This window comes from Apteryx mantelli, chromosome 1 (genome assembly GCF_036417845.1).
Source record: "Apteryx mantelli isolate bAptMan1 chromosome 1, bAptMan1.hap1, whole genome shotgun sequence".
NCBI classification, from domain to species: Eukaryota; Metazoa; Chordata; class Aves; order Apterygiformes; family Apterygidae; genus Apteryx; species Apteryx mantelli.
The window spans coordinates 36418241-36433431 of record NC_089978.1 but is presented as its reverse complement, the minus strand read 5'-3'; the positions used below and the strand labels follow the sequence as shown (position 1 = coordinate 36433431).

The window sequence follows — 15191 nt, the reverse complement described above, 5'->3', positions numbered from 1 at the left end:
AGTGGCCTAATTTTTCCCCAAAGTTAGCTTTTTGGAGCATTTGTTTTGTGACTAAACAGCTCTTGAGATGTTGCAAGCCTAGTAATGTTATTAACACTGTGTGACACACACAGAAGAGGAATTAATTTGACATAATCGTGCTTTAAAAGAAAAAGCCTTATGTGGAATGCTAAACAGCATATCTAAAAAGCAAAGTGTTAAATGAGAATAGGATGAGCATAGAATTTGGTATTTTGTTCTGTCATGATCACCTTTAATATAAGCTTCACCTTCCCTTAGTCTGAAGAACAGACTTGCTTTGAAAGATTTAAATTGAAAACATCTTAAAGTGGGATTTCAAGGCCTGTTGAGTTTTTGCTTTTTAAAATGAAAGTGACCTTGATTATTATGTTGTTTTAGAAGCACATCATTCATATGCTTAGAAAAGACAGGTTTTTTTTTTTTACTGCAGATTAAACAAATACATTAAAAAAAACTGCAATTGCTCTCTGTGCTTTTTCAAACATAGCAAGTGTAGCAGTACCTTTAAGTACATGTTCAAGAACTGTCTGGAGAGGAAAACAAGGAGATTAGTAAATGAAACACTCAAGGTGAGGGGAAGTGTGTGTGCATGTGTGCGCATAATGAACTAAACTGACACTGTCTTTCACACATTATGCCATCTTGCAGGAGCACGTGACATGCTCCTCCCCAACCCCTCAGTAAAACACATTCTCCTTTAGAAGACAGAAACAAGGATCTTACAGGTCATTTCCATGTCTATACATTCTTAACAGAATTAACCCTTCCTAAGAAAAAGCTTGTACCAGCTTTTCCCTATAAGGCAGTCACGCAAACTGTGTAAGTATTAAAAGCTCCCCCTATTCATGGATGCTTAAAAAAATTAAAACATACAGTACATAAAATACAACTTTCAAGACATACATGCACAATACTAGGAAAGCCATGGTGATCATAAGAGAAGCAGATACTAGTCACAAACCATGTAAGCAGTATAAAAATCATGGGAACTACACTATTGCATGAGTAGTACAGAGTGCACATTTTATCAATTTCCAGAAGATATGCACCAAGATACCTTCCCCACCTCATACTTCAGATAAGCAAATTTATTTTTACCTATACATAGCGTTCAAATACAAAAAGCTAAACAGAATGCTCTCTTGCTGAGGCCGAGGTTGTAGAGTTCTGTTTAAGTGCAACATCTAATGTGTAAGAAAAAGCTCTGAGGCAATGAATATGACCAATGATCCAAAAGCAGATTGGGAGATGGGCAAAGAACTTCATTATTTATTTTGTATGGATGAAAGATATAGCAGTTTTCCCCACAGTGGAAGCTCAGACTACAGTTCGGTATCCACATCAATCCTATTTGTTATTGGATAGTATTTACTTCCTTTAGAAGACCAATGTTGAAAATAATTTCCCCCTACACCACAAAAATAAACCTTGCATACTAAGCAGTTCACATGTACATGTGGAAAGAACCACCAGGATTTCTGACCTGTCAGTATTCATGGGGGAGGCTCCTTGAATCTGACCCTGCACTAGCAGACACAAAATCAAATCCTTTCTTTGGCCACAGTTTAGGGGAGAGGGAAAGAAAAAGGAATATGCTTTTACCAAAAGTGTTTCCTTACCAAAGGTGGGTAGGTGTTAGAGCACTGTAATTCAACTATTCTTAAAGCTAAATTACCCACTTGAATGTGTACTAAAAGGATTAGGATGGCAGAGCAGATTAGAGGGAAAAAGACTGAGTAAATTCAGGCTGGTGGAAAGAGAAGGAAAACAGGCAGCAAAGCCACAAAACTGGTGGCAGGGGGGCAGGAGGAACCCACAAAGCAAGTGATTGGAAAGCAGAGGGAACCTGTTTTCTGTATCTATAATGCATTCCTCTCTCCACTCACCAAAAGGAACCTGAGTTTCTCCATTCCTCCTTTTTAACATGAGAATCATTCTCCAACTATATCTGCATTAAGGAAGTAAAAGAGATGCTCAGAAGGTGCGGGGGGGAGGTCTGTCTTCTCTGTCCCCCATATAATACTTCAGCCCTGCTACAACATGCATAAATTCAAAGGAAATCTGGGTTGCAGCGGAGAACAAACTAATCACTTGTTCCATACACTTCAAAGATGTAAAGAAGCATAAAACTACTGCAGCTGGCAAGCAATGGATTGTTGAGGGAATAAACTTTCCAGATTTGCACATTGGGGTAGATGGAAACACTGCTCAGAAAGGGCAAAAGTTAGACTGAACCAGTTACACCACTATCTTTTGGTTCTGAGAGGCTCAACTGATCTTTTAAAAGCACTGTACATATACCAAAGATGAGAGGCAACCTTACACTACGACTGTCAGGCATTTTCTATGACAACCAAAACAGCAGGAGAGAGAGTAAGTCTGTTGGTGGTATAACATTACCTGTTAGATAGCAGGTCCATCTTCTTGTTCCCGTATTTGCAACAGGACCTCAAATCAAAGCTTTGAGGTGAAAATACATGAAAAGACAATACATTGGTCTTCTAGCAAGTATTACCCATAGATGACCAAAAGGCATTCATAAAACTCAAAAAAATTTAAATACAAGTAAAACATGGTTTTCTATGTTTAAAAGAAAACAAAGACAAGACAGTAAAGTATACTAGCTTTCTCTCTGTCCACTTGGTCCTTACAGGAGGCTCTCTGCTTCCAGCCAACTCAGGGACTGCGTTGTAACAAATTCCCCCCTCCTCTCTAGTGCTGAGGAAGCTCCCTTTTTCCCCAGCCCAGTCTCTCACGGTCTCTATTCAACCTCTGAGCTCCCTGCTATCCTTCTCTTGACCTTTATAATCTACAGCTTCTGGAAGCATCGTGTGTTACAAATTTTGTCAAGGACAGAACAGATACTGTTCATGAAGCTACTTTTCCCAACTTTACAGGAAAGTCTTACCTGTCGGTTTCATAAAAAAATTAAGTTATAACTGTAATAGAAGAGCTGCCCTTACTGGTTTGCTTATTTTTTAAGGTGGAATACACACACACACACAGATTCCCTAACTGTGCTCAGAAACATGCTGGTATTGTGTTTAGACCTACATACTTAGCTCACAGGATTGAGATGGACAGGGCAGTCTACCACTTGATCACTACAAGTTTTAGCCTGAAGCTAGAGCATTATATTTGCATTACATATGCCTCAAGAGTACATAAATACCAATGCATTTTATTTTGCTTTTTGCCTTAAGCTAAGTGAATTGAATCCCAAAGCAGTGAAACAGTACCCACTTAAAAGAAAAATATATTGTACTTATTTGACAAAATATTCCCATAGACTTTCTGTAAGTGAAAGTAGGTAGAGGAACCCCTACTATGTTCTTTACATTAAGTAAAAAGAATTTGACTGGCAGAAAACATCCCCGAATTACTTTTTCATTTCCATTTAAGAGACTTATCTAGGCTTTTCCCATAGCAAGTCTCTTCTAAGCACCATTAAGTGCTCTGAATGACATTTATAAAGCAGGGCTGGCCAAGAGACAAGAACCGAATTTCATGAAAAAGTTAAGCTCAGGCATTTCTCTTTGTTCTACATTCGAATGGAAGTCCTTGTTCCAAATCAAGTCCACTTGGATGCTAGCATCCCATAAAGATGGAAAATGTTCTAGATACTGAGCTACTAGCTACTCAGGATTCCCCGAAGGGCAAGAAATTCCCAACTAAGGCTAAGAAGTCTTCACTCAGATACGGCACAAACATACCCTTGAGAAACTCTTCCAAGAAGCAGGCATTTCTCAGTAAGAGTCAGAGATAAGGCCTTACAAATTCAATCCATCTCCCTTCATCATATTCAAAGACCAGGAGAACACTCAGTTCTGAAGGTCATCAGATTCAAACTTCAGGAAATCTTGAAGCTAGAAGCGATTTAAAAAGAAATCACTGTCAAGCTTGCACTGTAGGATAATCATGATGTGAGTGTATCAAGAAACTGCAGTTTTGTCAGGACTGCAGTTATAGTCTACAGCTGCCAAGTAAGACAATCTCAAGCCATTGCTATAGTAAACATCCTAACACAAGCTCTCTTCAGAGTTTTGTGAGATTTTCAGATCTCAGTACTACTACACAGGCATAGTAACAGTACCATGGGGAAAAAAAAGAAAAAAAAACCACACACTACCACATTTTTGCAGCATCATAGCAAAACCTAAATTCCTAGTTCTCCTCAGGAGGAAAACACATCCTTTCTTCCTCCTCCTACCAAAATTAGTTTCAGATGATCTTTTGTGCACATTTATTGCTTTATCAGCTGCAGACTCGCAACTCTCTTCCTACTAGAACTTTAATAGCCTTAATAGCCCTTCTACTTTCAACAAGTTCATCTAATTCTCACTGTAGTAAAATAATATACCAAATACACAGAAAACAGGCAAAAATGGCAAACAATCTAGCCAAGCCTAGTTAATTAAGAAAGCAAGGAAAAGTAGCAGTAAATTTATACCAGTGTCCAATGGCTAACAAGGAAGTGATTTTCAGTTGGTTGACAATATATTCAATTAATGGAGTGTTCTGGATTTTTTTTTTCCTCGAATTCCCAACAGACAGTGGCAGCTACTAACCATGTTTGTGTCAACTTCTTAAGTTCATATCCCCCTGCAGGCCTATAACCACAAAGTACAGGCATGGACAGTATTTCTTAAACTTTTCAGTTCCTTTTCTGTAAATACTCTTATTTAAAATTTTATCAAGATGAACTGATGAAAACAGTGAAGGATACATGGGCTGTTCTCAAATATAGTTTCCAGTATTTTGAAATAACAGAATTTATAGTGATTGTTTCTCATCTTTGATTTCAGAAAATTTACAATAGTTCCTTCTTTTTGAAGACAGAAGGCAGACTCACTTTTCTGTAGAAATTTCCAGTCATGATAGAGTTTCTCCCTCTATCACATACGGCTACAGTTCCACCTGTCACCAAGATGGAAGGAATTCACAACTGGAAATTCTGCATCTGTATCAAGAATAGCAACCTCATCCTCTCTGCAGAATGGCAGCTTTGCACCTACACATGCCTTTTTTTTTAAAAGCAGTATATTCACTTTCTTAGCAATATACCCTTAAATGATTCCCCATCAAAAACCAAATTTTTATTGCTAGAAGTGAAATGAAGCAGCTCCCGTATAGAAAAAGTTATATTTACAGTTTTATTTAGCAGAGTTAAAGAGCAAACAATTTTAACACTGTTGTTGAAAAGTGTTTTTACCCAAAGTTGCCAAGTTCTAATAAGTTATTGAACAGAAATGTAAGGCAATAATCCTGAACAGCCCATTAAGAATCACCCCATCCCCAAAGAATAGAGTTGATAAAGCTGGTAGAAAATTTATACTGTGACTGAGTCAATTTTCAAAAACCCTTAGACGGAAGTGATGAAAACAGACTTCCATTGTTGATTATCTTTAACATCTGCAGATGAAGGAATTTCTAAAGCACGCAAAATGTAAAGATGATAATTCCTGTTTCCAAGGGAACATTCAGTGCTTTGAATCCAAGAATGCTATGTCCATACACAGTGGTCAGTACATGACTATGCCAATACATAGATGGTAAAAGACAAAAATCAAAGATTAGAATTTTTTCCATTCCATGTCATCAGGAGGATTTACTTCTACCTTCCTTTTACCAACATCAGACCAGTTAGTGCTCAGAACTGTGCCTCCAGATTCCATCTGCAATATGAGAAAATATTTGTTTAATTTGTTAAAGGAATTTTAGTGATTTACAAGTCGTGCTTCTTACAGCAGATTGAATTCTTTAGTTTCATCAGAATTTGTCAAACTTCATTTAGAAGCAAGTTACACAGCATTTGTGTATATATATTGAATAACATTTGACAAAGCCATCATTCGCTAAACTTCAGCCCAAGCGTGCTATTTAACTCTACTGGATGTACTGAGAAGTTAGTTCATTAACAAGTAGCTTTTAGAGGCCCAGTCATGTTCTTGCATAGGAGGACTACAAATGAAAGGAAGCTGGTATCAGCAATTAAGAGGAATTTCTTCCTTTCATCCTGGGCAACTCTTCAAGCTCTAGATGAGCCAAAAATTATACTCCCTTTGGTAACATTGACTGAAACAAAGAGACCAATGATAAAGCACAAGCTCCACTGAGGCACACATTTGGATTTGAAACACATTCACTAGCGCATATGTTGTAGCATGACTTGTTATACCAACATCTCCAACTGAACTGCTGCTACTTATTGTAAGCCCAAGATTTTGATGATTAGAGGCTTGTCAATTCATGCGAAGCTTAGTAAAATGCGTCAATGTGCAAAAGCTACAAATTTATTTATAGAAACAAAGATTAAGGACTTACAAATGATTTGTTCATAGCACGTTTCACTTCATCTGTGCCATCTGAATAGATTTGCTGAAAGAGTTTATTTAAAGCAGCATCTCCTTCTAACTTTTCATTCTTCTCTTCTTCCTTGATCTCAACCACCAGTTTATCCCAGTTCCTTGTATAGTGAGAGGATGATGGATATAAGTGCTGGGTATCTGAAAACAGAAGCTTAGTTAACTAATTCTAGTATTTGGATTATGAACAGAAATGGAGCAGGGCATACAACTGGAAGGAAGGCTGCAACTGGAAATTCCTTGGGAAATGTTAACCTAAAACACAAAATGAGCACACACATGTAAACCAGCAATGAACAAAAAAATTTCAAGAGTTTTTATATTTTAAGAAGATCCGTGCAAGATGAAATTGTCTAAATGCTAAGAAGCTTTCAAAATTATCAGGGGAATGCAAAACAGACAATGAAGTATCCACTGTATCAGTTTTTAAAAAGCTTGGCTATGGCTTTAAAACAGGCCATAACTACAAATCAGGAAGTGGCTGAAGAGAAAAAAAGATTGTCTCTTCAGCAATGATAAATGTTTGATAAAGTTGTTCTTAAGCATTACGACTCAATCCAAAGGCAACTGCAGTCAATGAAAGTCTTTCCATTCCACCGACCCTACATCATAGCCTTAATATCTAGCTTAACCTCTGATACAGTAATCTGCTCATATATTCTAAGGAGATATGGCACAGAATGAAGCTAATACAAAAAGCAGCCCTTAGAAATGGAAGGCATAGCGAGAGAAATGGGGAGAAGGGGAAAGCACCTTCTGAATATTATAAAAAAAATAAATAAATAACAAGAACCACACACCACACAGTAGGAGGAAGTTTGGAAGGTACTAATGTGGAAAAAAATTCTGAACAATTGAGTTGTAAAGTGTCAGTAAATATGACAGCAAAAACACAACTTTCATACATACATAAGTATACACACACCAACATATCCTATGAATTACGGAGCTTATAACCAATGACATATGAATCCGAAAATGCAAATCAGTTCCTCCTTACAGATAAGCATTGCAGTAACAACAATAAAGGCAGTCAAGAAGACGCCAGAGAACAGATTCATCAGCTGCAGAAGTTTACTTTTAAGTAAACAGAGTGTTAACATAACTTAGCCATTCAACAATGAAATGGCGGAGAGCAATAACACAAATAAGGCCAAAGTGAGGCAGAGGAGATTTTGGCCAAACCCTCCCCTCCTCCCAATCCCCACAAAACACCCACAGTGCACACAAAAAACCCACAACATTCTAGGCTTACAGGAAAATTTGAGCTAAATTTCAAAAATATATGAAATGAGTAAATTATGAGATTCAGACTGTCTCAAAAATAAATTGTTAATCTGACTTCAAAAAAATGCAGAAGTGCTACTTTGCAAGAGAGGTGAAATACCTGAATGAGAATCGGTGGAAGGTAATAAATATTATTTAAGCAACAATAAGAACAACAGTGCAAAGCACTGCAGAACAGTGATCAAAACAGATAGCCAAAGAAATAAGCCCCAATGAAACTGGTGACAAGCACATGTCCTGAACAATCCATCAGGTTAATGGAAGCAATGTCTAACTTTAATAACTGAATTTTAGCAAAGCCCTATAAACTACTCCCGTCAATTGCTGGCAGTAAAAATGCCATTAGGCTTTGAGTTGTAAATATGAAGCTGTAATATTACCAATATTTAACACACCAAATGTTCTAAATAACTGTAAGAAACTTAAAAATGTTAAATCTGAAATACGTAATAGTTCAGAGAACAAACCTGGTGTAAATTGCTTTAACTTAGGAGAATCTCCCTGTCCCTCTAGCTTCTCCCATCTTACGGCTTCTGGCTTCTTCATTTTTATCTCAACCTACACAACACAAGACAAAGGACAAGTTAATCCAGACGCCAAACAGTTCAGACAAATAGTTTCAAATTAGTTGGATTTTGCACTAGTGAAAAAATAAATACGTTTATTTGAGAAACAGTCACTAATACGAAGCCTGCATTGTAAAACAATATACCTACTTTACAACATTATCTGACCTCAAGCCACATATCAACTAGACTTGTATGTGGCTGTATAGCTCTTGCATCAGACTTTTACCCTTTCTTTTTTAGTACCACTTCCTTTTGTTTATTATTCACTTTTTGTAAATTATGCTATCCCAAAGGTTAACTATTTGTCCCCATCTCCTACAATGCCAGGCACCAGGATTCTTAAATATTACCTTTTCAGCATCCCTTTCTTGCCAGTCAACTCTAATAATTCAATAGGTATTTTGAAGGACTGCAAAATATAAGTTTATCCAGGTTTAAATTTCATCTACCAAAAAATTTCATATCCAATGCGTAGTATATAAACCAGAAAAACAGCCCAGGACTATAAAGATCTTCCTCTTGCAGAAATTTAGAATCAGTATTTATTTGGTTCAACGGACACATACTTTAAGATTGCTAGAGGGAAAACTGCCTAGTACACATTGACAATATCTGCAATTAGAAGTGGATAAAAGTTGCAATTATTGTAGGAGTAAAAGTTAAGTGTAATGTCACACTCCTATTCACAGCTACACATAATCCCCTGTGGATAACCATATTGAAGTGTTTTTTCCATGATTAACCTTATCCTTTGGCTACCAGATTACAAAATTGCAGAGCAGTCTGCAAAACAAGGACTGTCCAATGTCACTCCAGGTGACAAACTCACTTACACTGCCACAAAGTTTGCACGATGGTATAGTGAGCTTGAACTAGTGCTTGCTGAACTTCAGAAGTTGCTTATTTGCATTAATAGCTCGGCAGAAGTGAGTTCTTAGTTCTACCTAAAGCCACTATAACCTGGGGATCCCTGCAGACCCAAGAACAAAGCCACCTCTGTAAAAGCTAACCCTAGAGATGCTAGCAACAAGCTCCTTTCACAGCATCACGTTGATCTGAAATTTGAACTTTATTTAATCCATTCCTCAAATCGGTTGCAGGTAAGCAACAGTCTAAGATGCATTATAAAAATAAAGAAATGAGCTAACTTAAGTTTCAAGGCTTTCATATGAACAACCATGCTGTATTTTAAGAATCAGAATATTCAATCTCTCCATTTTTTCAGGGATAGCAGTACACCATTACACGTCCCCAGACAAGTTTGCATACTTACATTTTTTGTTCTCAGTTAGTCAAGTGAGTGGTAGAAAGTTTAAGACATGAGGTGTGGAAAGCCCTTCAAAGCAGGGAAGAGTTTGGAAGTTTGCAAGTCCTACACCTACAGGTATTTGACTTCCTACTCCCTGTCCATTAGATATCCAGTGTTTTTAGCAACTTTACAAGTCACAAATTAAGCATCAGGATATCACTTTTTAAAAAAGTGAAAGGATCTGTCTCAGAACCAAAAATAATCAAATACTAATCAAATACTGTATTACTCTAGTTGTTCAACCTACCATCCCTAAAGAAAGCCTACATTCCAAAGTTTAGTATTGTAATCCGTAAGGAAAAAACACAACTTTCTGTTGAAACTACACAGAGGAAGCATTCAAACACTGTGCCAGTAACTAGTCTACAGAGAGTCTGAAGTAATTAGCAAAACTTCCTTCACTGGACTCTCCTAAAAACACTCTGGAAATTACAATCCCAAAGTTCATTTCTGAACACCACAATTATAAGTCTAACGCTGTGCAATTAGCTTAAGGAAGCTAAAGTATTTATGTACCTATAAGACAAACAAGTAGTTCCATCAGTGTCAAAACCAACAGTTTTTTTCCTATGGATTTGGATCTCATGAGTCGAACATTTAAGTTAATTAATTTGTCACCTACAAAGGCACTAATTAGCTACAAATGAAACAGAAGTAATTCAAAACCACCTGCCTTCCCTCCACTTCCCCTATGTAACTCTTCAAGCAGAGTATTTCAGCAGTAACACACAGTCTGCTATCAGGGAAACAACAAGGATATGACTGGTCTAACCCAGTGAATCTAGTCCAGTCAAGCCAGAGTTAAAGTGAATGTACAAGCCGGACATGATGGTTAAGATATGCTTAAAGTCAGGAACAGATGAGGAATGTAACAGAGTTCAGAAGTCAAGCAGCTGATAGCATAACTTAAGATGTGGGACAAGGAACTGGAAGACTGAGGACCTGGAAGATATGACAGCTGTCACTACTGATGAAAGTCCTGATACATGAAAGTCCTGAAAGATGCTTCTCCCCAAACGAGTTTTCCTTCCTGCATGAAATCCCTGCTGTAATAAAGTACAAAATTTGAAAGACTTTCTGCCAGCTAAGGGTCAGCCTCTGTTATCTAACAAAATAAGAACTCTTCCTCCAGCATTTTCACAATTGGTTCACAACAATTTACTGACTGTCCTATTTGTTTTCAGAAGCCTTTTATCAACCTAAAACGTTCATCCTTCTGTCAGATTTTTCTGAAATCATCCAATTGGTATGTTAAACTAGTAGTCATTTAGTACTATTTTAACTTTGTTTCCTACAGAAATGATCAGCTGCTACACGGGTCAAGTTGCACCATCCAAGAATTGGCTTAGAAGTGCAATAAACACTCAAAGCAATTTCCAGCGCTGCTTATTTTCTAAGCTTTCATAAGATCAGAATGTCTTCATTAAGGGAAGATTTCACATGCTAAGGAAACTAAATTACCAACTCAGTTGCACATTTAAATTGAGGAGGCCTTAATTTCAAGATTATTTTATACTCTGCTTTATAGTGCATCCCCCTACACAATCTGTAAGAAGTCAGAGTGAGGTCTTGATACTGAGACTGCTCAAGCCTATTCCACTTCAACTCTTGTTTGTTTGTCCCCTTATTTAGCTTCCAGTCTTACTCCTACTTCTCCAAATCCCTTCACCATCTCCCCTTACTCTTTTGCTACAGGCTGTCCACCACCATGCTTCAGGATCTTAGGTACAGCCAGTTTCATCCACACCAAGAAGGAAAGAACGGTCCTTAAAGAGAGATAACGCTTAGTGTGAGCTACTAAGCATGAACTTTCTCTACTCAGAATACAACCCTCCTCAAAGATCCCTTATAAAGGCCTTTGGCTATTCATGGCAGTACTCTGCCCCCCCCCCACACACACCACTTCACTTTTGCTGCTCCAATAATCCTTCATCCTCCTTCTTTTAATTTACTAGTTCTTACACTTTCCTCTCTAAAACTGGTCCTAAGCCAGTTGCTACATGATAAACATCCCCAAGGAAAGGGCAACATTACAAACTAATTCCCAGTGGTTTTCTTAAATCTAAATCATTTCAACACCACCAAACTAGAATTCTAGACAGCTGGAAAAATGAGACAGAATGTATTTATGCCATGATTAAACCTCTATTCCGTCTACTTTAATTGAAGTTACTCATTAGGCAAAGTGGCAGGCAGTAGCAAAACTAGGGAAATCATTAGCTGTATACCATTATACAACCACACTTTCTAAAAATATAAAGCTATGAAATTCTGTTTGTGAAGAAGCATATTTCTTGAGAGCTTTACTTGATCCAAAGGGAAATGATTTTGCAAGTCCCAATTATGTGCACAAATAGCAATAAATGCATTTTAATGAACTTTTTAAAGCAGAAACTGATAGTATCATACACACAAGCAACACATCAGTATGGACATTTATGCTACATCTAACACACAACTAGTTAGCTTTCTTCCCTCCTTTGAAAAAAAATGTCAGTACCCAGACAAGAAGAAATACATCTCACAACTTTTTGCCAACTACTTTGATTTAATATTTATATTTCATAAAATGCCTGCTTGTGTGCCTCATGCCAACTTTGGAATAATGGATAGGAAAAAATTCATTGCAAATTACATGTTTTGCATGCCACTTAAAGAAGCTGTCTCAGGCTCTTAACTGTTTTAATCAAATGCTACCTTAAGAACTCTCATTTGTAACCAAGTATCCCCTTCCCCCCGCCTTTTTTTAATGTTCAAAGTGTTCAAGCACATAAAGCTTAAATAAAATGTACATCCTGATTATTCTAGAACTTCAAGAATGCTGTACATTAAACATGCAACAGGTGCTCAGTGTAACTATCCAACCCAATCTCTCATAGCTATGCCTCACTCCTTCCTGAAAAAGCTAGCCAGAGAATGCAGAAGTGCAACGCAGGAAGAAGCGCTCAAACTGGCATTCATCAGAAATATGAAGTAAAGGACAATGTAATTACTACAAGAATGCTATCTTATACGCAAGATTTGCAGCATATATTCCAAGCTTACTGCATGCAGCAAAGAGGAGTATCTCAATTTCTCTTTTATTCCTACAAGCTCTAAATGGGACCCTCTCCCAGCCTCCTATTTCAGGAGCTCTCTGATTGCTTCTCCCTACTCCTTCAGGGAAACAAACCTGTACTCCCCTCCTTACTCCTTCCCTTTATGCAGATGTTGTGAACACACTACTTTTCCCATCTCACTCAGTGTCATGCCCATTTGCTTTCCAGATTCTTCATTTTCCGCCCCCCCACATACTACTTATTGCATACTTGCATAACAACTAATTATTAATATTGAGCTAAGACAGACATCTGTAGGGAAGACTTGCTAGCTGAAGTCAGTCACTTCATAAAATAAAGACAACTGTTTCCCTCAAAGAATCATGTAGGTTGGAAGAGACCACTGGAGATAGAGTCCAACACCCTGCTTAACACAGGTCCAGTTAGAGCAGGCTACTCAGGGCTGTGTTCAGTTGAGTTTTTTTGAACATCTCCAAGGAAAAAGCTTCTCTCACCTCTCTGTGCCCCTGCTGTAGTGTCCCACTCCCACTACAAAAATTTTTCCTTATATCAAGTCAGAATTTCACATGTTGCAACTGGTGCCCATTTATCTGAGAGAAACCTGGCTCCACCCTCTCTATATCCTCCCATTAGGTAGCTGTGCACAGGAATAAGATTTCTCCTCAGCCTTTTCTTCTTAAGGCTGAACAAACCCAGTTCCTCAGCCTCTCATCGTAACACACGGGCTCCAGCCTGTGACCATCTTCACAGCCCTCCACTAGACCTGCTCTGCTGTATCAGCATCTTTCTTGTACTGGGAAGCCCAAAACTGGACATTGCACTCCAGATGTGTGAAAAGTTCAAATGCAAAAGTAATCCACTTTCTGTTGTATTTTCTTAATTTAGATTTCCAATACTTTGGGCCCAAAGTGAGCAAAGCAAAAAGGAAAAGCCTGAAATTTTGACAGAGAAATTCATACAATAGTAGTTTGAAATATTGTGAGAGAAATCTACCTCTGAATAAGAGCAGAAGAGAGTCAAACTGGGGATTCATAATCTAGAAGAAATCACATCAATAGTGTGTAGGAGTTTCTTCTCATAAAAATAACAAGTTCCTTTTTAAAAAGTAGCAGAGACTGAGCCAAATATGTTTGCAGTTGAATCCAAACCCTAGCTACAAGAAAAGATGCCAGAGTTATTCTCAGAAGCTCATCTAAAATATTTCATTAATAGTACAAAGAAAAAAAAAGTCTGACTTTAGAAAGGAGGCTGGAACAAAAGATCATTTCATCTAGTTTTAAGAAGGGCTTTCTCCCCTGAGATACAGATAAACACAACACTAATTAGCCAGCATTAAGTTCCTAGGCAGAGCTTATTGCTAAAAAAAACATAAGCCCCCGAAACTAGGTTTCACTTGAACTTATGTTCTGGGACAGACATTTCCAGTTTAACCAAGAAACATTAAGAGGGAAAAGAATTTTTGCCCTCCTCTCTAAAAGAAGATTCTGGTGAACACTGTGACAAGTTATCAGGCATTTTTTCTAATTTCTGTTGTATTTTACATTTTACAATTCATGCTAATGGTATGTTTTCTTACCATTGGCAAATCTGTGTCAAGCTCTGATCAGATGGACGAGGGAAACCAAAACTGGCAAAGTTAGAGCAGTAGTTCAGCCATTAATTTCAAGATGTATCAAAAAACCTATCTTTTTCAATGATGATTTGCTATACTAAACATATGAAATACGAGAATTCAGGGTTTTCCAATTAACTCCTTTATAATTTACTGAACTAGAAGACTGACTGCTTTGTCTGACAAGGTAAGTGTTGAGAGTTTGCGCTTTGTGATCATAACAAGTATTTTGCTACTTAAATTTAGAAGGAGAACAAAATACCACTATCTTCTAAAAAGATATGAGCTATTCAAACTTACCTCTAAGATCATACGTACATACAGTCTGGATAGCCCCATTATTCAAAGACCTTTCATAAACTGTTTATACTCTAAATTTAAAGATCTTTAGTCCTTACCTTTAAACAAGCTACACTGAGATGAAAATAATTCTGTAGTGTAATCTCAAATTAATAAAAATTAAGAAATTTACTTTATAGAGAAGATACTGCAACAGAAGGGACTTCATGTGCAACTTTCAACTTCTTCGCCAGCTATGTCCTATGGAGGTCAACTGAGTATACAATGGTCAAAGTGTCCTCCCTCACTGATATTACATAGCAGCCACCTGTTAGAATTTTTAATTTTACCAAAAGATCTTCCTACACTGATACTGATGTATCCATAGATGTCTTTTCATCCTCAATGTTTAGTTATTCTCACATCCACTTTCTCTCAAGACAGAAAGAACCCTTATACATCATTTTCCTTCATGTATTTATACAAAGCATTGGCACTGACTTATATGCTTGTCTAAAATACAGTTCTCAGCGCATTAACAAGTTTATATCTGTCCCACATCCATCTGCATTCACAAAAGGGGGGGGGGGTCAAGACTATTTAGAACCAAGTAAATATGATGCCAATCACTGGGAAGGCTTCTTTATGGTCTAGTCTGGAAACTGTTCCATCTAGCCCTACCTAAGAGAT

At 37.4% G+C, this 15191-nt stretch overlaps 1 protein-coding gene across 4 annotated transcripts in view; it reads right to left on the bottom strand.

The window, feature by feature from the left end:
* Positions 1-5160: 5160 nt before the first annotated feature.
* SUGT1 (SGT1 homolog, MIS12 kinetochore complex assembly cochaperone) overlaps positions 5161-15191 on the bottom strand; it is a 29512-nt gene continuing 19481 nt past the window's right edge. For all 4 annotated transcript variants that reach the window (XM_067292564.1, XM_067292571.1, XM_067292585.1 and 1 more), the window contains 3 exons: positions 8141-8231; positions 6346-6527; positions 5161-5696 (listed from right to left, as the gene is read on the bottom strand). In XM_067292564.1, the coding sequence (XP_067148665.1) occupies positions 5595-5696; positions 6346-6527; positions 8141-8231 (375 nt within the window). In that variant the 3' untranslated portion in view covers positions 5161-5594. The remainder of the gene's footprint in view (positions 5697-6345; positions 6528-8140; positions 8232-15191) is intronic.